General features: G+C 37.2%; 1 protein-coding gene across 1 annotated transcript in view; it reads left to right on the forward strand.

Annotated features, from left to right (window-relative positions):
* The window catches only part of PLG (plasminogen), a 30,874-nt gene extending 9,175 nt beyond the window's left edge, over window positions 1-21,699 (forward strand). Inside the window, exons 8-19 of the mRNA XM_053461181.1 lie at window positions 1,352-1,514; window positions 3,533-3,654; window positions 4,799-4,964; window positions 5,739-5,914; window positions 6,306-6,454; window positions 7,658-7,754; window positions 10,506-10,626; window positions 11,697-11,771; window positions 14,693-14,833; window positions 18,747-18,853; window positions 19,911-20,056; window positions 21,468-21,699. Coding sequence (XP_053317156.1) covers window positions 1,352-1,514; window positions 3,533-3,654; window positions 4,799-4,964; window positions 5,739-5,914; window positions 6,306-6,454; window positions 7,658-7,754; window positions 10,506-10,626; window positions 11,697-11,771; window positions 14,693-14,833; window positions 18,747-18,853; window positions 19,911-20,056; window positions 21,468-21,629 — 1,625 coding nt within the window. The 3' untranslated portion in view covers window positions 21,630-21,699. The remainder of the gene's footprint in view (window positions 1-1,351; window positions 1,515-3,532; window positions 3,655-4,798; window positions 4,965-5,738; window positions 5,915-6,305; window positions 6,455-7,657; window positions 7,755-10,505; window positions 10,627-11,696; window positions 11,772-14,692; window positions 14,834-18,746; window positions 18,854-19,910; window positions 20,057-21,467) is intronic.
* Window positions 21,700-22,754: the final 1,055 nt, after the last annotated feature.

Consider the following 22,754-nt stretch of genomic DNA (forward strand, 5'->3'; position numbering starts at 1 on the left):
GACGTATTCATGGATTAAGTGCTGATTCTGGTTTTTGTTTAATATATATAGAAGGAAAATAATTTAGGTTAACATGTTTTAAACCCTTCCAGTAACCCATAATTGCTAATGGTTATGTCTTAGAAAGACCCAAGTACTCTCAAATTTCTGTTTATTAGGACATATATTAGTATATTTTGATGATTAATATCACATTGTCAAAAAACAAACATGTAACCAAAAATTACATTAAGTGATATATATATAAATGAAATGTGGCAACTGATATCCATGTATATCCCACAAAAAGGTTTGATGTGCTGTCTACCTTTTGTTCTGTCTAAAGTAAGCCTAAGCACTACAATTAACCACACAGACTATAGCTAATTGAGCTCAGTATGCCTAATGGTGGCCACTGGACATTATTGTTGCTGAGAGGTATCTCTTTGAGGTTTGTAACTGCAATGTGTGATGGGAATCAGTACTACTGTAGCCCCTTATGATATTTTCTATCTTACCAAGAACATGCTAAAACAAAGTTAAGGTGGATAATGGGGAAAAAAAACTATTTGTGAAGGGGGAAACAAAGGCCTTTTTATCTACACATCAAAGGGAAATTATAAAACAAACAAATGATTTGTGCATTAAGAATAACTAACCAATAAAACCAAATATTTACTCAAAATAACCAAAGAACAGTAAGGATGTATTCCCCTATACTATGGGGAAAAGTGACCAAATTGTTATTCTGTGAGAATTGGCACAGGCATCCCTGATGCAATTTTCCCAAATCTCCCACTCCCACCTCCCCATTCTATTATACAAGAATCTTTTTGTACATTTTATTTGTAAGCATTTTATTTGTGACACTGATAAATATTGTGTGCTATCTGAAATCGGCCAGCATATACTGCAACTCCTAAGGAAACCTAAATGCACATTTCCTGTTGGAGCATTACAAAGAAGTCTTTGGGGAAAAATTCAATAAAATCACAGATCCCTACAAAAGCCTGTATGAATCAGGATTAAGTAGTCCCCTTTAAAGGTACTGTTCCAAACAGACAATAATTGAAGGCAACAACCTATCAGTGTCTGATTTTGTGTCCCAGGCAAAAATATGAATACCGGTAATGCATTTTTTTACTTGATTGAAGAATTATTTCAGGGAATAGTTTTGAGTGTTCAACAGTAAGAATGATTTTGCTAATACTATATTTAGTTACAAAACAACATTTAGCAGGGTATGTGGGACAACGCTTTGAATCTAATGACTGTTCTGAAAGGCTATTTAAACTCTTTTTTTTAAGCAATTTCCTGAAATTGTTACTAATGTCTATTCCATTTCTTCCTCCCACCTTGCTACTTCTGACAGCCACCAAGCCACCTCCATCCACTCCTGGAGAACAGTGCTTGTCTGGAAAGGGTGAATCCTATACTGGAACTATTGCTGTAACCGTGTCAGGAAAAACCTGTCAGTCTTGGAGTTCTCATGAGCCCCATAAACACTCCAGAACACCAGAAAACTATCCATGCAAGTAAGTCCATTATGCTAACTTGACTCAAAAGTTATTTTCAGTCCGCCTTCGAATACATCATGAATTAATCTATTTATCTATTTGTTATACATATTGCATTTAATATTTCTGTCCTTGCATGATAACAAATATGATTTTTTTCAATGTCTTGTTGAACAAAATAAAATTACTTTCAGTTACTGGACTTTCCATCTCCAGACACATTTATAAATGGACTTATTTATAATTTATAAAATATTTTAGTCCTTACTTTCAATTAACGTTTTCTAAATAGCCATTGTTACTTGTGTAATTCTTTTGCCCATCTACTGTGCTAATTTTTCTAGATGTAAAGGCTCTAATCTTAACCTCTTTCATAACCTAAGGACTAGCGATTTGTTTTGTCATTTTTACCATATGTTTTTTAAACCATGATTCCTTTTTTTCCATATTTGATGAACCTTTGCAAATCATACAACGAATCACAGTAATACATAAAGCATTGTAATTATTAGTGATAATAGATTAAAAAAAAACTATACTAAACCTAAATTAAAAAATGTGTTACTAAAATAGTTATTTTTAAAAATTCCTTAAAATACTATTGGTGCCTCAGTTCAACAATGACCCAATCATCTCCTGATTACAGTGATACCTCACATACATATATTTTTATGTTTGTTATGTATAACCATCTTTTACATATTTCCCTATATTACATATTTCTGAATTCCATCGGTTTAGGGGGTTTGGGGGTAGTGCTACTTTTTTACTTAAAGTGTTAGGGCTAAGGAGTTTTTTGAAACAATATTATTTATTTACTTATTTTATTATTTTCTCTTTTTCTTTGCGCTGTTCACAGTGCAGTATATCTCTCATACTGTATTGATGGTGGTGATGTCATAGTGACATAACAGGTCTCCCAATACATTTTTTTTAAATTGAGACAATGAAAAATATTAAAACACGTATATATTAAAACTCCTGTGGAATGCAACTTATTCCGAAATAACATATATGAAAAATATAACAGTATATAAAAATCCTATAAAAAAATGTTCAACCCCTCAGATGCCAGAGTTTTTAACTCTGTGTGTTAAAAGCTTTTTCTTAATCTTGTTACAATGTTCCCCAATTCGTATCTTTAATTTTCTTGTGGTATGGCCGATAGAAAACTTTGAAAGGAGGTGTAATAATTAAGAAGTTCCAGTCAACTGGAAGTGTTGTGAATCAACCTTGAAGAGGCCGTATGTCTATATTGTCTCAATGCACTGTGTAGAGGATGTTTAAGTGGCAAATAAATCTCCAAGGATCATAGCTGCAGAAGTTAGTTGCTCTTGGGGTCATAATGTCTCCAAAATTGCAATCCGACATCATCAACATCACCCAAGTTGTTTGAAAGGGTTTCAGCAAGAAAGCCTCTACTCATATCCAAAAACAAACTCAACCGTCTTAAGTTTGCTAAGACACTATTGGGACTTCAAATGGGATCAGGTTCTATGGTCAGATTAAACCAAAATCGAGCTTTTTGGCAAAAAACACCAGACGTGGATTGGGCACGCTGGTAGCCATATGATAGAGTACCTCATGCCTACAGTTAAATATGTTGGTGGCTCTTTAATGTTTTTGAGCTGACTGCAGCTGCCATACTCTTGACCATTGCACTAAAGACAGACACACAAAACCAGAAACTGAATTATGTCTGCTAAGTCGACATACTAAAAGGCATGTGCATGCATACTATGAATAGTTAAATGGTTTTAAGATTAACAATAAAAAATATCTTGTTATGTTCTTGGTTGTTGATTAAACACAGGCTGCTAAATACTGGCTACATCCCCCCCAATAGTATAAAAAATAAAAAATACATAAATCACTCCCGCACTAAATAAAACAGTTTAGTCATGCATATATACTTGTTAATTAAAGGTCAATACAATTGCCGAAACAATCATGTTATCACTGAGGAAAACAGATAAACTATTACCGTTACTTATTTGTCTAATTGTATCCTAAACGTATCATACACTCTATTCTAGAAATCTACAAAGCAACTACTGTAGGAACCCAGATGGGGAGTCTATGCCTTGGTGTTATACTACAGACAGCAAAGTGCGATGGGAATATTGTGATATACCCAGCTGTAATGAACCAACGTCTGGTAAATATATATATATATATACATTTTATGTAACTTAATGTAAAGATCTAGAAGAATAGGTTCAATGTTATGGATATGTAAACAGTAGGTATTTGAGGCCTCAGGAGCTGTTGTGAGCATTGTTTGAAATTTATTTATTGTAGGTTGTGCTTATTACTTGCTGTACACCTAGAAACATAGTGAAAGGACAGGTTTTGATGGCAAGTGAGAGACATTCGATCCTTTAGACTACTCATTTTTCCTACCTACTGTAATCACACTTGGTCCTTGTCCTTGTCCTATGTCCATACATCATAAGAGGCTGATACACTTAAATTTAGATTGACATAAAAAAAAAGCTTTTATTACAAAAATATTTTACGTCCTCTATATATTTTACCAAGTTCTTATATTTATTTAAATTTTCTTCATCTACCTCCATGGTTTCTTATCTTCACTTTCAGATCCAATTCTCTTCACTACCAATTCATATGTTATTTTAGTTAGATGATATTAATTTTAAAAATGAATTATTTTACGCAACACCAAGGGCTTATCCCTGAATTATTTTGAATAGAAGCTTATTGCAGTGTTACATCTTGAATCATTTCAGTTGTTGTGCAGCTTCCCGTCACAGATTGTGTTACACAATATTTACCTAAACTTACTAAGTATGCACCTCTGTCTCAATTCTCTTTAAAGACAAATACCATAGCGTAGGTTTGTATTCATATTTACATGTAACATTACCACATAGCCATACCTGAAAACAAAATGGTTATAATAAAAAGGTATGGGAGAAAACCTTTCACAGACACACCAGGCAGTCTCACAAAAGCAGGCCTCTGGCGTTACAGTACTCTAGAAACATATGCTAGCATGCCTGAACAAATATTCTGAATGTAAAGCAATGTGATGTTTTAGTGGTGCCCAACAGCAAACCACAAACCATTAACAAGTTCTGAATTATAAGAGAAAACACTAACAATAAACCTCTATCTATCTACCCCATATCTATATAATTCTTCTGTGCCAGAAGGTAACCATTGCCTACCGACCAATAATTTTGGAACTCAGTGCCAAAAAAATAAGGCAATAGCTTCCAATATAATTAACTATATGAACAAGGCCTATAATACTGCAATTCCCTTTTTTTATTTTTCAGTTCAAATGATTCCAACAAATGCATCTCCAGTCTTGGAATGTTATGAAGGGAATGGTGTCATGTATCGTGGCTCAACATACATGACTATCTCAGGAAAGAAGTGTCAGGATTGGAGTTCCATGGTGCCTCATAAACATGAAAAAACACCTGAAAAAAATCCAAACGCGTAAGGAATATTCATAAATCCTCCTATGTTGTCATAAATTTAAATAAGTGTTCCTTGTTTTGATATACAATTAAATATTTGATATATGTTTTAAAGTATGACATCTTTGCTAAGGTTGTAAAGCCAACAGTGGTTGTTCTTTACTCTGGGGAGTTAGTAACATACAGTGATGGCAATGCTTGTTGTAGTGGTGACACCAGTGGCGGTTTGTGGTGGCAATGATAGTTATTATTTTATAGTTGTTGCTCCACCATAGAATAGCTTAAGCAATTTTCGTCTTTGATCCCATCAAAGCACCAGATCATGAGCCCTCTGAAAGTCCATGGTAGTGACTAAAATTGCGCCTCACATTGGTAGGTGGGATGGAGAATGTTTCATCCAAAAAGTGTTCAGGGAGTTGAGATCAGGGCCCTGTGTATGCCATTCAAGATCTTTCACACCAAATGAATCCAACCAAGTCTTTGTGGATCTTGCTTTGTGCACTGGTCATGCTGGAATAGAAAAGGGTCCTCCCCAAACTGTTCCCACAAACTTGGAAGCATTGTCTAAAATATTTTTGTATGCCCCCTTCAGCATACAAAGGCACAAAGGCATTTTGGACAATCCTATGCTGCAAAGGGGAGGGGGGTGGCCACATATTAATGCCAAAGTATTTAGAATACAATTTCATTAAAGTCCCTGTTGGTGTAATGGTCAGGTGTCCCAATACTTTTGCCCATAGTGTATTTTAACATATTATGTACAAGCACATTAAATTATTTTTTCAATTTGTAGAGGACTGGAGAAAAATTACTGCAGGAATCCAGATAATGATAAGAGTCCATGGTGTTATACCACAGATCCCAGCGTGAGATGGGAATATTGCAATCTGAAAAAGTGCTTGGATATTCCACAAATAGAACAAAGGCCAGCAAAAACAACAAAACCCACTATAGTCACTTCACTTCCAGGTAATGATTTTTTTCATTCAATTTGCATTTACATCTCATGCTTCATTGAGTCCTTCCTATGTTATAAAATACTGCTAACCAGTCCAGATTAGAGGGCAGAGCTGTGCAGAGAAAAAAGGTGAAAACATTAAACCAATGCATTTTATAAACCATTCCATACATCAATCAATCAAATAAGCATGTGACCCATAAACACAAGACTAATTAATAATATGTACAGAAAAAATTGATTAATCTTTTGTTGAAATACATTGGTTTAATTTTTGCACTTGAAGTCTATACTGAAATTGTCTATATCTAACTTTCCAACACTACAAGTCTACCCATTTCAGTAAACTGAGAATGTTTTCTGATTCCATAATTTGCATTCAATGTTGGATTTTTTTTCTAGATTGTATTGTAGGCAAAGGTGAAGATTACTATGGTACCAGGTCTAGAACTGTTAATGGTCATATATGCCAAGAATGGAGCTCTCAGTCGCCACATAATCACACAAGCTTCACACCAGTTACACACCCTAACTCTCGATTGGAGAAAAATGTAAGATGTTTAAATCTACTTTAAATCAGCATATATGTTCTTCCATGTAAATGTGATTTGAGTGTTGGGGATGGGAAATGGAAGCCATGCAAATGTTTATAGGTGACAAACTTACATTTACACTTCAAATAGTAAAAGTAACAAAAGCTAAATACATTTCTTAAAACCCTTCTACTCCCTTAGTAAATGTATCCAGTGTATCTGTGTATGACTATTGTATGACAATCATTTTGCATCCATGATGTATCTGCTACAACTCCCTTCACCTCATCATCATTTTGGCTGAGGGTAATGGGAGCTATCCGCAAAAGCTCAACTACCCATTTTTAAATTTAAATAAAATAAATATATTAATATATATTTTTTTTTTATTTTTTTTTTAATAATGGTGGAGGGGGTATCAGTGTAATTAAAGTTACTCATCTGTATGTTAGCAGGGGTCAGACTTTTTCCCCCTGTATGCTGGCAAGTTGATTTCACAATAGACTAGGTTCCAACATGCATTGAGGTTTTTTGAGGCATTGAGGGATTCCCCACATGGAGTCTAAGCATTTAAGTGTAAACAGAATTCTTACATAAACTCTTAAATATACAAGACTTCCACCGGGGAAAGCCCCAGTACACTACAGACATAATTTTTGCAATAGCTTATTGCAATCGCTACAGGGAATGGTATACAACTGCACATAGTTGTCATTACAAGCTAGAATTCTGGGTTAAACAACCAATAAAATGTAAATAATACCCTTAGTCTCCTTAGGTATTTTATGCCTACATTATGAAAATAATTTGTTAAAAGAACACAAATCTTAAACAAATTAACTAGATGCCGGTTTAAATTTAGACTGAAAGTGGTGGGATTGGTGTCATACACGTAAAACATCACAAATAGATCCAAGTACCTAACATCATCATGTCAGCTTACGTGTGGATGTAGCAATGTTAGACATAATTGGCAAACTTATTTTCTTCTGCATTTTGTGAATCCTAGTTCTAAATAAATCGCAAAGCACATTGTATGTGAAACAATTGATTTTAATTATACAATGTGCAGTTATTAAGATTAAAATGCTGTTTGCAAAAAAAGTTTGCCTGGAGGCTGTTGAAAGCCACAATTTACTTTCCAATAGCCCAGATTAAATTTACAATGTGAACCAAATGAACAATTAGCTTTCTCCCCATTTAATTTTGTTTTCCACACAGTACTGCAGGAACCCTGATGGTGATATCAATGGACCATGGTGCTTCATTACAACACCTGGAACAATAAAATGGGACTACTGTGACATACCACGCTGTGGTAATTGTTATTTTTTACAATTAAAATAACCTATTTCCTATTTATCTTTAAACAGTTTTGTCTTAGTTACTATAAATGGATTAATTGGATGTATATTGTTTGTTTTTTTAGATTTTCAATATTATAGACTACCTACATAAAGGCATGTACCAAAGTACAGGAGGAGAAATGTCAGAGCAAGAGGTCATAATCCTAAACTTGAGGCTTGGATCTAAGGAAGTTTTACTTTACCAGGTAGTAAATAAGTGGAACCGCATCCCACCAAAAGTGGTAGATATTTACAGTAGAGGTATTCAAACATTCATGGGATAGACATAGTACTATGCTACTAATCTGCCGTCAAATTTAATGCTTCTATGTTTATGATAATCAAAAACTATTAAAAATATATTCCTTGTTAATATTGGTTTGCCCTTTTCAGTCCATTGGATTACATTAAATACATTAAATACAACAGCATAACTAGCTGGATGGTAGATGGGAAGTGGAATCAGATTTATGAGAGGACTAGTTTACCCACTTGAACTAAAATTTGCCCCAGTAAACTATACTGGTCCTGTATGACTCTCTAATGTAAAACTCTTTGTATTTCCTGGTGCTTATCAGTACTAAGCCCGCATCCAGAGGGACGCCTTAAATTGCTGATCTGAGTTCTTTTAATTTAACATAGATTATTACTTTTAATAATCTAATATCACTAGCCTTTCACTGCAGACATAGAAACATAAAATGTGATGGCAGATAAGAACCATTCAGCCCATATAGCCTGTAATTTTTTCCTTATGTAAAACTCAGGGCTTAATCAGTTCTTGGTCTAGACTTAAATTCAAGATAGCATTATGCCTATCCCATGCATATTTGAATTCCCTCAATGAAAATGCATCTAGCACTTCTGATGGGAAATGTTTCTACTTACATCTAAACCTCTAATCCTCTAGATTTAGATTATGACCTTTTGTTCTAACATTTCCACTCCCTCGAAATTAATTTCCCTCCTGTATTCTTTTATATATTTAGATTTTTGTCTCTCCTGTCTCTCTTCTCTCCTCTGAGCTGCGGACAGTGAGATCCATTAGTCTTCCTAATAATGTTTATCCTGCAAACCATTTACCATTTTATTAGCCCTCCTCTGAACTCTCTCTGGAATGTCAATATCATTCTGGAGATAGAGTCTCGGGAACTGTATACAACACTCTAGGTCAGCGATGGCGAAACCTTCGGTTGTGGCATGCGGCAAGGTTGCCAACTGACAGGGCCAGCCTTTGGGGTGTGTGGGAGGAGAGAAAGGGGCACCAAGCGGTCCCTCATGAAAAAGTTTTCAGCAACCGCTTGGTGCCCTTCTGTTTTCTCCCACCTGCCTCTGTGCTCCCCTGACTGCAACGGTGGGAGTCCAAGGCCTCTGCCTTGGTCGCGGTGCCGGCATTTCATGCTGAGCGCGGGAATATGATGACAGAAAAAGGCCTTGCGTTCCCACCACAGGACTTCAGCAGGGTAATTAAACTACAAAGGAAGGGTGAGGGGTAGAGGTAGATTTCAAGTATATATATTATTGAAATAAATAGAGTGAGAATAAGTGAAATTATTAATAATTAATATGTGGATGAATTGTGTGAATGAGTGAGAGAATGAATTAATGGGTGGATGAATTGTGTGAATGAGTGAGAGTTTGAATTAATGAGTGGATGAATGATGTGAGCGAATGAATGAATTAATTGTGAATAAATTGTGTATAAATGAGAGAATGAATGAATTAATGTGTGGATATATTGCTTGAATGATTTTTGAAAATACATTCATGAATATGTGTAAATTATTTGTGTGAATGAGTGAGATAATTAATGATTGTGTGAATGAGTGACTCCATTTATTTTTGTTATACACTGATATCATTTCAGCGCAAATGCTAATGTTATTTAATAAAATCCTTTTCACTAATAGACCCCTCTTTTCATGTGTTTCTGTGCTTAAAAAACCTAATTTATATGGGCAAGTTGATTTACACTGTTGTTTATAGTGATTTTGTACTGAAAAACACTTTACGTGTTTAATACGCAATGTTGGCACTTTGAGGTCTGCAACTTGGTTTGATGCAGAAATTTGGGCAATCTAGCCCAAAAATGTTCTCCATCACTACTCTAGGCGATGTTTGTAAAGTGACAGAAGGTCCTCCATCATTCTGCTACTAATCTCTCTAGTTATACAACCCAGAACCCTACTTTTTTTCTGCTTAGACTTAGGTCCTGATTTTGAGGGGTTGTGGGGATCATTGGCCAGTTGCGTGGAGGGGATCCTCTGATCTCCCCCGACTGGCTCAGGTAGCTATGAAATCAATGCTGTTTCAGCACAGTCCTCAATTACAGTTCCCCCTAACCCACCATACAACCCTCTACAAGTAAGCATCACAAGGTGGCTCTTCAGGTAAGGAGGACGAACATTAACTTTTATCCCTGGTCCTGCCCCTAGTCACGCCCCCCAACACCAGTGTCTCAGTTCAGACACATGACATGTTGGGTGTACGTATATATATATATATATATATATATATATATATATATAGCAAAATAATATGGGACCACCTCTTATTATTTTCATGTTTTTTTTAACAATAAAATGGAAATAAAATACAAGTGGACATGAATCCACTACAATATATAGTTTCAAAACTAAAACATACATTAAAATATCAATTTAATGTTTCTGGTCACATTACATTCTTATTGGTTCACTGTTTCTGCATTTTGTCTCCATTAGCCTCTACTGAAATTGAATGTGGAATACCAAAAAGAAAACAGAAAAAGTGTTTTGGTAGAATAGTTGGTGGATGTGAAGCAATACCCCATTCTTGGCCCTGGCAAATAAGCCTTCGAACAAAGTAATTATATATGTATATATTGTTTTGTATTCTGTAATAATATCAAAGAACACCTTTAGGTCCTGGATTAGAAAAAAATGCAGTAGTGGTTGTGAGTAGTAGTTTGCTATTACAATCTCTCTTTTGTATGTGTGTCTATACTTTTCTTACATTGTAATTTTGTCTCCCACTATTTGTTGTCATGTTATCAGAGACAATAATATCTTACCTATATATAAAGAAGAAAAGCAAGCTTGTTCACAATGTTTACAGTCGTGAGTCTTAGTTGTAATTACGTGCAACTGTGATGCCATACACATATGGTTTGTTGCTCAAAGAAGAGCTCACAACATTTCCATGAAAAGACTATGATGTTCAGGATTCTGGCAAGGGGTTTTGCTTTTTAGTACTGGGGAGCTTGGCTATAATTCCCCAATTAGCTTAATATTAGTAGCATTTTACTGCATGCAAACATAGAAACATAGAATTTTAGGGCTGATAACCACTCTGCTAATTTTTCCCGAGTAGATACTCAGACTGTAATAAGTCCTTGTTCTTGTCTTAGATTCAAGCTAGTTTATGCATTCCCTCATTGTGTTTACCTCCACCACTTCTGATAGGAGACTGTACAGTTTATCTACCACCCTCCCAGTAAAGTAAAACTTACGTACATTACATCTAAACAAGCTCAGAGGGATTTACCTGAAAAATCTGGACACATTATTACTAAAGGGTCACTCCAGGCATCATATGCACTTTAATGCATATTACTGCTGCATGATCCCTTTAAATTGTCATGGTGTCCCTTTTGAAAATATTGCAGAATCCTCCCATGAGCATTTGCCCCATCACCGCCAGCTTTTTTGCTTGCAGAAGATATGTTCGACTGAACACATCTTCATGAACATGGTAGACTTACCTGCAGTCAGTTAAAGAACTAGCACAGCGAATGCTGCGGATGGGGGTCAGTTCAGAACCTGTGAGCAAACATCAAAAAACATTGATAATTGGTTGCTGCAAAATACAACTACTAAACATTGCTTTGGAGTTTAATATAAAAATATATATTATACTATTCTATTTTTTTCCAGCTTTGGAATGCACTTTTGTGGAGGAACCTTAATTGCTCCTCAGTGGGTTATCACAGCTGCACACTGCTTGGAACGGTATGTGTTTTTTGGCTTATATCAGGAACAATTTTGGTGACATGATATGTACATTAAAAAATTAATAGCCCGGCGTCTCTGTGAAACACTCTATAGATCTGCTTGGACAGTATTTTTTTAAATGCTACTGATCTCCACATATAGCAGTGTTGCATTTAAGGACTCTAGCATATACATACCTTGTCTGCCACTTTCATATATACTGATGCCCTCCAGGTTCAGACTGGCCAACTGGCACACCAGGCACTGGCCGACAGCTCCCCGTATGATTATGAAAACGTAATGTGTGTACATATCCAGCCGTCGGCCACGCTTAAGAGGCCAGTCCGGCCCTGATGACCTCCACAACTGAACAATTCTTATAAAGCTACATTCCGAGCCCTCAGAAATTAGAACATTTAATTACTTAACACCATAAGTTACATGATATATACATTAAACATACAGGATTGATTGTTGAAAGTGGCAAAGGGGAATTTATATCTAGTCTTAATCCAGCGAGTTCCAACACACAGTATCCAAAAGGCTCATATGTAAAGGGAAGAGAAAAAAAGAAAAAAAATCAAGTTGTAGTATATCAAAGTGGGTCTCAAAAAACGCTATTAAGCAGATCTGACCTTTACAATTTAAAGGGCATAAATATGCCCATACATAGAGTGTGATGATCTCCTTAGGAGTTTCTGTATCCCACACCGGTACTTGTAGATAAAGAAGGTAGACAGCGGAGGGGAGTAGATAAAAACGATCATTTTAATGTATAAAAGAAAGGCAAACTTGTTGTCCTCCGTTTTGGATGTTCCAGGCTTAAAAAAATAATATCCCAAGTGATATACCGTATTTGCTCGATTAAAAGACGACCCTGATTATAAGACGACCCCCCAAATCTGAATATTAATTTAGGAAAAAAAAAGAAAAAGCCTGAATATAAGACGACCCTATAGGAAAAAAGTTGTACCAGTAAATGTTAATTCATGTAAACTATTTTTTTAATAAAAGCTATGATTGAGAAAAATATTTTGGTTTTATTTTCTTCTATTTTCCAACCTGCCCCCCAGTTATGCACATCTGCCCCAGAAGTGCCTTATACCCCCTATATGCCACTGTGCCCCATGATATGCCTTTTAACCCTCTAAATGCCACTGTGCCCCATGATATGCCTTTTAACCCTATATGCCACTGTGCCCCATGATATGCCTTTTGACCCCCTATGTGCCACTCTGCTTCCAGAAATGCCTTATACCCCTATACGCCACTCTGGCATTTAGAGGGTTAAAAGGCATATTATGGGGCAGAGTGGCATATAGGGAGGTTTAAGGCATTCAGGAGGCAGAGTGGCGTATAGAGGGTTAAAAAGGCATTTCTGGAGGCAGAGTGGCATTAAGGGGGTTAAAAGGCATTTCACAGAGCACTCTGCCTCCAGAAATGCCTTATGCCCCCCATTTAACACTCCCCCGCCCCCAAACTTACCGGTGCTTCTGACTTCCCTGTCATGTAGCCGGGGCAGCGTGTAGATCCCACAAACTTACGCTGCAGCCGAGAGGAGGCATGGCTAGCAGCGGGGGTTGTCTGCGTCCATCGCGCAGAGGTTCACCGGCTGCCAGAAGGGAGGATCCCCACAGCGCTGCAGGAGACCTGTATCATCCTCTCTGACAGCCCGTGAGCGATGTGCACAGACAACCTCCACTGCTACCCGACACTTCCACCAGGGCTTCTTTGACAGAGCACCGGCATGCCGTGACTTTCTGGTGCTCAGTCATAGAAACCCCGGCGGAATTCCCGGCTAGCACCAGAGGTTGTCAGCATGCATTGGGCAGACATCCAGCGGCTGCCCCCACTTGACACCAGGGAGTCTGGAGCACGGGTGACAAGTCTAGGGATGCATCGGTAAGTCGGGGAGGGCATATAGGGGGTATAGGGCAAATAGGGCGGAATAATATATATATGGGGGGGCAGAGTGGTAAATTGGGGGTATAAGGCATATCTCGGCGGCAGAGTGGCATATAGGGGGTATAAGGCATATCAGGGGCAAAGTGGCATATAGGGGGGCTAAGTGGCATATCAGGGATGCAGAGTGGCATGAAGAGGGTAAAAGGCATATCAGGGGGGCAGAGTGGCATATAGGGGGGCAAAGTGGCATATCAGGGAGGCAGAGTGGCATATAGGGGATATAAGGTATATCTGGGGGGCAGAGTAGCAAGCCGGGGGGGCAGATGTGCATAACTAGAGGGCAGGTTGCCAAATAAAAAGAAATGAAACCAAAAAATTTATTTTTCTCAATCATAGTTTTTATTAAATATAAAAAAATAGTTTACATGTGAATTAATATTTTTTCTTATAGGGTGGTCTTATATTCAGGCTTTTTCTTTTTTTCTAAATTAATATTCAAATTTGGGGGGTCATCTTATAATCAGGGTTGTCTTAAAATTGAGCAAAATTGAGCAAATACAGTACATGATATCTCGTGCTTAAAAGTAACACACACTACTGTCATACATTAACACACACTCACACCACACACACATACATACACTCACTCTCCCTCTGAAAGCCCCTGAAAGTTGCTCAGGTCATGTAGTCTAAAAAAAAAACCTGGTCCATAAGGGGTTAAGATTATCACTGCATCAAATGCTTATACACAAAAACAAATGTGTTTTGAGAGATGTGGAATGCCGGGAGAGTTTTTTTCTTGGATCTGGTTTCCCAAATTTTAGACTGATGGTATTCAATCTTATTAAATAGTATGTATGTACATATTGGGGAATTATTATAATTTTTTAAAGCAACCACATATTTCACATCAAAGTGCAATATGAAGAACGATTTAAATACATTAATATCTAAAGAGAACTGAGATTTGGTTTTCTCTGTTTCCTAGTAAGTCAAGTAATGTCTATAGCACATTTTTTTATTTTTTAAAACAGATCAAACAGGCCGTCGTCATACAAGGTATACCTTGGAATACATAAAGAAAATGGCAATGAGCCCTCCAAACAAGTCAGAGATGTTGAGAAGTTAGTAAAAGGACTTGGTAATGCGGACATTGCCTTACTGAAACTGAAAAGGTAAAATGCAAAGGGTTATGTGTAAAGAATATTTCTGGTGTAAAGAAACATTGTCTTATGAGATGTTTTTTACTGATTTGGATGTCCAATTGGTTGCTATGGTGATGACTATTTTTTTAGCTTCATAGTTACATAGTAATGTAAAGTTTCCAATTCAGGCAGTTTGTTTTTTATTTACAAAAAATAAATTACATAATTTATTGTTCCTAGCTCAAAATGATTACTGTCATGCATCTAACATATTTTTCCTGTTTGGTGGCTACATTTTTTTCACGTTAAATAACTTTTCACGTTATTAAAATTGAAGAGGCAGAAAATGCAATTTTATGAGTGCATTTACCCCTTGAGGACTGATTATTTATTTATTTTTTATCATGTTTGCACTAAATGACCAGAGCAGTTTTTGTGCTTTTGCTATAACTTTATTCAACTATGATTACCCACTAACTCATTTAGTGCACCCCCACACATTATATATTTTTTTCAGCACAATTAGAGTTTTCTTTTGAAATAATAATTATATATTTAAACCATCATTTAACATCAGTTTCACCTATAAAAAACGATATATAACCAGTGCAAATAGAAAAAAAAATCCAAAAGTGTATTTAGGAATTTGTCCTGTTTTTGGAAACACCACATATTTTATTATTATTGTAACGGACCCTGTAGAGACGGATGGTCTCTGCCGTCAATAGTTCCAGCGATCTCCTATGGCCCCCTTGGTATACTCCAGACTTCCCGTAACCAAGTTGTTACACTCCACAATGAAGTGTCCCTTGTCCCCAAATCACAGACACAGACACGGTCTTAGGCTTGAACAAGTAAGAATCTCCTTTATTGTATACCAAACACCAACTTTATACCTGAGACCATCTTGAGAAGAACAATACATAAATACATTAGCTTAAACACTTTAACTGACACCTATCAGGAGAGAGAACAGGGAGCAACCAATCACAGTGCAGGGGGTGTGGTCAGGGGGAGCCCACGTCCCATTAACTTAGGGACCAATCAAAAGGGGAGCTACCCTCCCTACCATATATGGATTTCCGGGGGTGTGGCTGTAGCAACCAATAGGGAAGGTGCCTACCTAGCAGACCTTACACAACCTTGCCACAGATGCTCCTGCGACAATTATTATTATTATTAACAGTTTACGCAGCGCTTAATACAATACATAAATTCAAGGGATATGACAAGACAAGAATTGACAGACTAAGACAAACCGATACATTAGGTGGAGAGAGCCCTGCTCGCAAGCTTACAATCTTGAGGGATGCCTCGTATTTTCATTTATTTTTGGCACTTAAACGCTTAAATATGAATGACGCGCATCGCTGTTTCTTGACAAGATTTTTTAAAATGCGGTATGCTGGGAGTTGCGCCCCAATAGCGCCCAGAAAAACAAAAACTTCTAAACAAAAGAATATATTTTTATATATATTTATATATATATTTTACTAGGGGCCTTTCAACACTTTTGATTTAACCATTTCAGTGCCAGTCTGTCATAAACATTGCAGTAAAATTTGATTTTTAACAAACCCATTCTATCCAAACACAGTATTTCAGTAAATGTTTTGCCTAGGTACGTGAAATTACTAAACCAACTTGTGATTTGTATTCAGAAACACCCCCAGAGTACAGGAATAACCCATAAGCATGTCTTTGCGTAGGTCATGTCTCTTCGGCACTGTGGGTTTAAAATTGGAACATGCACATTACAGTTTTCAAGCATGGAATTTTGACAGATCAGTTTGCAGGGGCCACATCTCATTTGAGACACACTAAAGGTCCCATATTTCATTTTAAACCCCAAAAGCTATATATTTTCAAAAACTAGACAGCTCAGGGAATCTAATAAGGGGCCTGTCCCATGCAGCTGATTCCACACCAGTGCCTTCCAAGCTTGTGGGGAGAAATATTAACCCCTACAATTGAAGGGGTTAACACTGCGCAATCGCTTTTAATGGAGCAATCGGGCAGCAGGGGAGGGTTGGGACCGGTCTGCCCAGACACCAGATAGCAGCAACAGTGTCCCCCGCGATCACCACAATTGTGGCGACGTGGGGGCATTTTTGGATGATGTACCAGGTACGTCAGAACCGCTGAGCCCACTTGGGCATGGCATACCTGGTACGTCACCAGACGCGAAGGGGTTAAATGACAATAGTATAATGCTAATACCGATGCAGCATGCCAAGAACCTGGTAAAAAGAATTGAATTACCTTATAATTGTGACTTTATATCTAGTGTTTAAGGGCTGATATTTCCTGCACATCCCTGATGTGCCGAACAAATGCAATTGTGTTTACCAAAGACACACATATTGATGGCTGATGCCATTCAGCCCATTCGACCCATCTAGTCCAAAATTTCCTAAAAAACAATTTTTCCAATGTATCAATATGCTTCTGGAGTATTCAGAACTGTGCATAATACATTAGGTGAAAGTGTATACAGAAAATCATTTTAAAAATTAAATAAAACACTGACATATGATAAAAAATCAAAACCCTAATCGAAAAGGTCTCCATCACAAGTCTCCATGGAAACCTATTAGCCAATAACAAATGCGAGTATCACCTGAAAAGTGAAAACCCCCATATGCCCCCTGTAATACGAAGAGGGCCAGTGTCAGGTTCCCCCTAGGTACTGAACATTCGGACACTGCAAAGTGTATCAGGGACAATGCTGAAAACAAAACAACAATAGATTTGGAGAGGCAGGAAGTGGAGGGAACCATGGTGGGGATTAAGTGTGGCTGACATGTCCATGAATAAAACACATGGACCAAGGAGCCCAGTAATAAGCTTAAGAAAGTTCTCAAATGTGTATATACCTCATTGAAATATTATTTTTACCTTAGTGCCAGAGCACTATTTCCAAAAGAACCTTTTTTATTTTAGCTGTTGTATATGGTAGAATATAAGACACATAATGTTGCATGTAACACTTGTAGTTAGGGATATATCATAACATAAACATTTTTCATTTTGAAAATTAGATTATTTTATGCTTTGGTAAATGTACACTCACTGTCCACTTTATTAGGTACACCTGTTCAATCTGTTTTATTAGGTAATCTGCCAATCACATGGCAGCAACTCAATGAATTTAGGCATGTAGACGTCAATCCAACTTGCTGAAGTTCAAACCAAGCATTAAAATGGGGATGAAAGGGGATTTAAGTGACTTTGAACATTGCATGGTTATTGGTGCCAGACTGTGTGGTCTGAGTATTTCAGAAACTGCTGATCTACTGGGATTTTTACTCACAGCCATCTCTAGGGTTTACAGAGAATGGTCCGAAAAAGAGAAAATATTCAGTATGTGGCAGTTGTGTGGATGCAGAAATGCCTTGTTGATGTCAGAGGTCAGAGGAGAATGGGCAGAATGGTTCGAGATGACAACCAAGGTATGCAGAATACCATCTCTGAACGCACAACACATCGAACCTTGAAGCAGATGGGCTACAGCAGCAGATCATACAGGGTGCCACTCCTGTCAGCTAAGAACAGGAAACTACAATCTACACAAGCGCACCAAAATTGGACAATGGAAGAGTGGAAGAACGTTGCCTGGTCTGATGAGTCTCAATTGCAGCTGCGACATTGAGATGGCAGGGTCAGAATTTGGTGTAAGCAACATGAAAGCATGGATCCATCCTGCCTTGTATCAAAGGCTACATTACCTTTGTATCAAAGGTTTGGGCCCCTTAGTACCAATTGAATGTTTCTAGTGCCTTCTAGTGCCATGAAGGCAGTTCTGAAGGCAAAAGGGGGTCCAACCCAGTACTAGCAAGGTGTACCTAATAAAGTGGCCAGTGCTTGTATATTAGAAACATATCCTTATGTAAAGAAAGTTATTTATTTTGTCTATACTTAACTACTCTTCCTTGTCCTACAGCCCAGCTTTGATAACAGATGAAGTTCTCCCGGCATGCTTACCATCTCCTAACTATGTAGTACCAGATAGAGCAGAATGTTTTGTGACTGGGTGGGGTGAAACACAAGGTGAGATGCACTAAATAAGTGGATTTTGCAGCAGCCAGAAAAATTTATATTTAAAATAATAATAAATGATTAATTGTCTAAGTGACTTTAGCACTCATAATAAAATACACTGGATTAAGAATAACATATAATATATAACATATTGAATTTGATATCTAGTATGGGCCCTAAGGAATATTTGTAGCAAAACATAGCATTAGAGGAACATTGCAGCCATTGGATGCATTTTAATGTTTTTGCCTATTTTCCTGTCCCCAACTCGTAAACTTCCAGATGTAGTTGACTGCGTAAAACTCAAAATCAACTACACAATTTGTGTCAATGTTGGCAGTTAAAAGCATCTAGTGACTTGTATGAAAGCTCTCCCGTTGAAATCAATGGAAGCAATTATGTGCCCTTGTGGTCTCTAGGGGCATTGGATTTGACTGGAATTAAGGATTCACACATGTATAATGCTGAACACCACTGATTTATAAAATATAAATCAGTATAAAATATTTATAAAATAAAAAAAATTATTTAAAGGTTACATTCAAATATGCTATGTTAAACCTTTGAGTGAGTGTTGGAAACCTACAGTAATAATAATAAAAAAGCTATATAATTTTCTAAGAAGCCCCAACTTCCTTAGTAAATGTATATTTCAACATGAATACAGTTAAAGATATTCCTTGAAAAATGTGTTGTGCTGGGTAACAATGGATACATATATTTTTTTATTGCAAACTGTAGGGTGTTTTTTAATATCAACTTCATTGTGACCAGACGAGGCAGGGCTGACATCAGAAAGCGTGGGGCCCAGTACAGTGTTGAAGCTTCAGCCCATGGGCCCCTACCATCAGGCTGCCCCATGTCCATCCGATTGCCCTGCCTATTACGCCACCCATGTTGCACTTATCACCTGCCTTATAATCTTACCATAAGCACACTTTATGAGAGGGGGAGCCAAGGGTTAAAATGTCCTTTAAAACCTGTTTTTTTAAATGCTTGGGTGCCAAAAGGGTAAATATTCCACATGTGTTGCTTAGTAGTGTGTTGCACATTTATTGATTTACAGGCACAGGTAAAGAAGGTGTACTGAAAGAAGCTGGATTTCCTGTCATTGAGAACAAAGTATGTAACAGTCCCGAGTACCTTAACAATAAAGTCACAAGTAAGGAGCTCTGTGCTGGAAATATCCAAGGTGGCATTGACACTTGTCAGGTGAGTAACACCATATTACTTTCAAAATTTGCTATTCAGTATACGCACTGGCTGAACATAGGACGCTGGTGGACAGGGTTGCCACCTTTTCCTCAAAAAAGTACTGGCAATAGTTGTGGGTCGGTGAGGGCGGAGATACAAAAGGGCAGGGCAGTGAAGGGTGAAGCAATAATGGAATGTGTTTGGGTGCAAATATGGAGCACACAAGCTCTTAGGGTGCACAGATATCACAGAGGCACGACGAGAGACGAGCAAAGCCTCTTCCAGTGAGGGCTATTTCTGCCATTCAGGGACACAGCATGCAAATGATGAGATTACACACCAGGCGTATAATATATATTAGACTTGTGCACGGGACCATAATCATTTTGGACATTTTGTTTGTTTGTTTTTGGGTCATTCATTTTGGGACAACAGTTTCCTCTATCTGTCCCTCAGTCCTGTCAGTGCCCCCTTGACCCTCCCCCTGCCTTGTACCTGGCACTTCACCTCCTCATTTACCTTTTCCAGCCATTTTCTGGTCTCTTCTGATCTCTCTGACAGGGAAGGTAGGGGAAGGGAGGAAAGAGAGGGGAGTCAGTATGTGAGATAGTGTCCTGCTGCATAGAAAAAAAGGACAAGAGACAGAGGATGGAGTGTAGTGCACTCATTGCCTGCAATAGAAGCAACCATAAATTATAACATGACACTTGCTTGTCTGTAGAGGTAAATTCTTACAGGCACTGAAATCGTAAATTTTCATTTGCATATTAATTACGCTCCCCAGAGATTTTTACATTCTACTTAATGTAAGGAACACTTTCTTTACTGAGGGGGTGGTGGGTATTTGAAACAATCTCCCAGCAGAAGAAGCTTGAGGTCCACAGAACCCCTAAGATTTGTACTTTTGTTCAATTTAATAAAGTCTTTGCTGTATTTGCTAATGCTGAATGCTTAATAAGCAGCATTTGTTACATTTATTGAACCTTAACCACATTTTGTGAGAATATTGCCAAAAATGCTAATCACAGTTTATTAAACCCTGCCTGACCCATCTTGGCAACCATCCCAGAAAATGTTTGAGAGCCCGCACTGCACAAAAAATAGAGGCTTTTGCATTGCCAGTATTTTACTGAAGGCTGCGTCAACTTCAAAGTGTTGAAAACTGGCTGTGCCGTTTAAAAAAACGGCCGGGCGGCAACCCTACTGATGGAGTATGAACAAGTATGCATGCATGTACCATCTTCTCTGTTTTGTCACAGCATGCTAGGTGCACAGAGCCATAGATTGTGTTTACCAGCTGTCCACTATGCTGGAATTTTATAAATATGAAAAAACACAATACAATTCATATTAGTTGGCGTTAATATTTATGAAATAATTAATATTAATAATGAATTTCAATGTTAATTAAATTTTCTGTTTTTTACAGGGTGACAGTGGAGGACCCCTTTCTTGTTTTGATGGAGAAAAATATATGCTACAAGGGGTTACTTCTTGGGGTCTTGGCTGTGCACAGGCCATGAAGCCTGGTGTTTATGTGCGTGTCTCTATGTTTATCTCATGGATTGAAAAGACAATGAAGGAAAATTAAGGGATGTACTATTATGTTTTGGAATCAGTGGGAATACAAAAATACTAAAAATAAAAACAGTTTATACCAATGTTTTGCTTCCTGTTTAGAGTAGAAATTGCATAGGGAGCTCAGTCCCCTTGTGTATACTATATAAACTAAGGTAATGTCACAGAATTTTGTTATTATATATATTATATTTTCATATATGTGGTAAGATGTTTTTCAGTAGCTTCTAACTTTTTAATGTAAAACAGAGGCATTAGTATGCTTGATAGTGTTTTCTACTAAACAAACTGACAGTATAGTAGTTATATTAGTAGGAATGTTATACTTGTCATAGTAATTCATAACATTTTACAATATCATAATCAAAAGTGAGACTCGTAGATTTTTCTTACTCATTCGCCATCTGAAAAGCCAGCTGTCAATTAAAGCCCTAAACACGTTAAATTTTTAAAAAATATAATTTTAACATATATTACTGTAAGATACTTTGCTCTAGAGCACTGTGGTATTCTAATACACAACAATCATTCTAAGATCCAAGATCCACCAACAAACAAAAGAGGAAATTTTGGAGGACATACAAAAATCAAGAGCAAAGGTAAAACCCACTTGGAGTTTGGGGTTGGGGTATAGAAAGGATGAGACTGGTGAAAAATAGAAACACCTTAACATGTAACATAACACATAACTTTATTGGATTGGTCCAGAGTCTATAAATCCAAGTGTCTAGCACAAAATCTAATTTTGCTGAATTGGCAATTGAACATATATTGCCACAAAAATGTGAATAGTGTATAAAGTGAAACTATAGCTTGAGAGATAAGGTTAATGTAATTGTCTAAATAAACAGGCTGATATGAGTACAATTAAAATGTTTTCCTGGGCAGACAGAATTCTGCTGATGCAAACACTAGGAGAGATACATTGGTGAAAGGCCGTCGTAAAAATCAGGGACTGTAGTGCGATTACTAGAGCTCCTTTTTCGAAAATGAAGGAATCATTTTGAAAGTCCAATACAAGAAGACAAAGACACCAAAAATTGCTTGTCAATTGTATTTTTGTGAATATAAATGAGTAACAAAATGCTATAGAGATACACATCATTTCAACTTTTATAACAAAATGTGTAGCAAACAT

Source organism: Spea bombifrons, chromosome 3, assembly GCF_027358695.1.
Source record: "Spea bombifrons isolate aSpeBom1 chromosome 3, aSpeBom1.2.pri, whole genome shotgun sequence".
Classification (NCBI taxonomy): Eukaryota; Metazoa; Chordata; class Amphibia; order Anura; family Pelobatidae; genus Spea; species Spea bombifrons.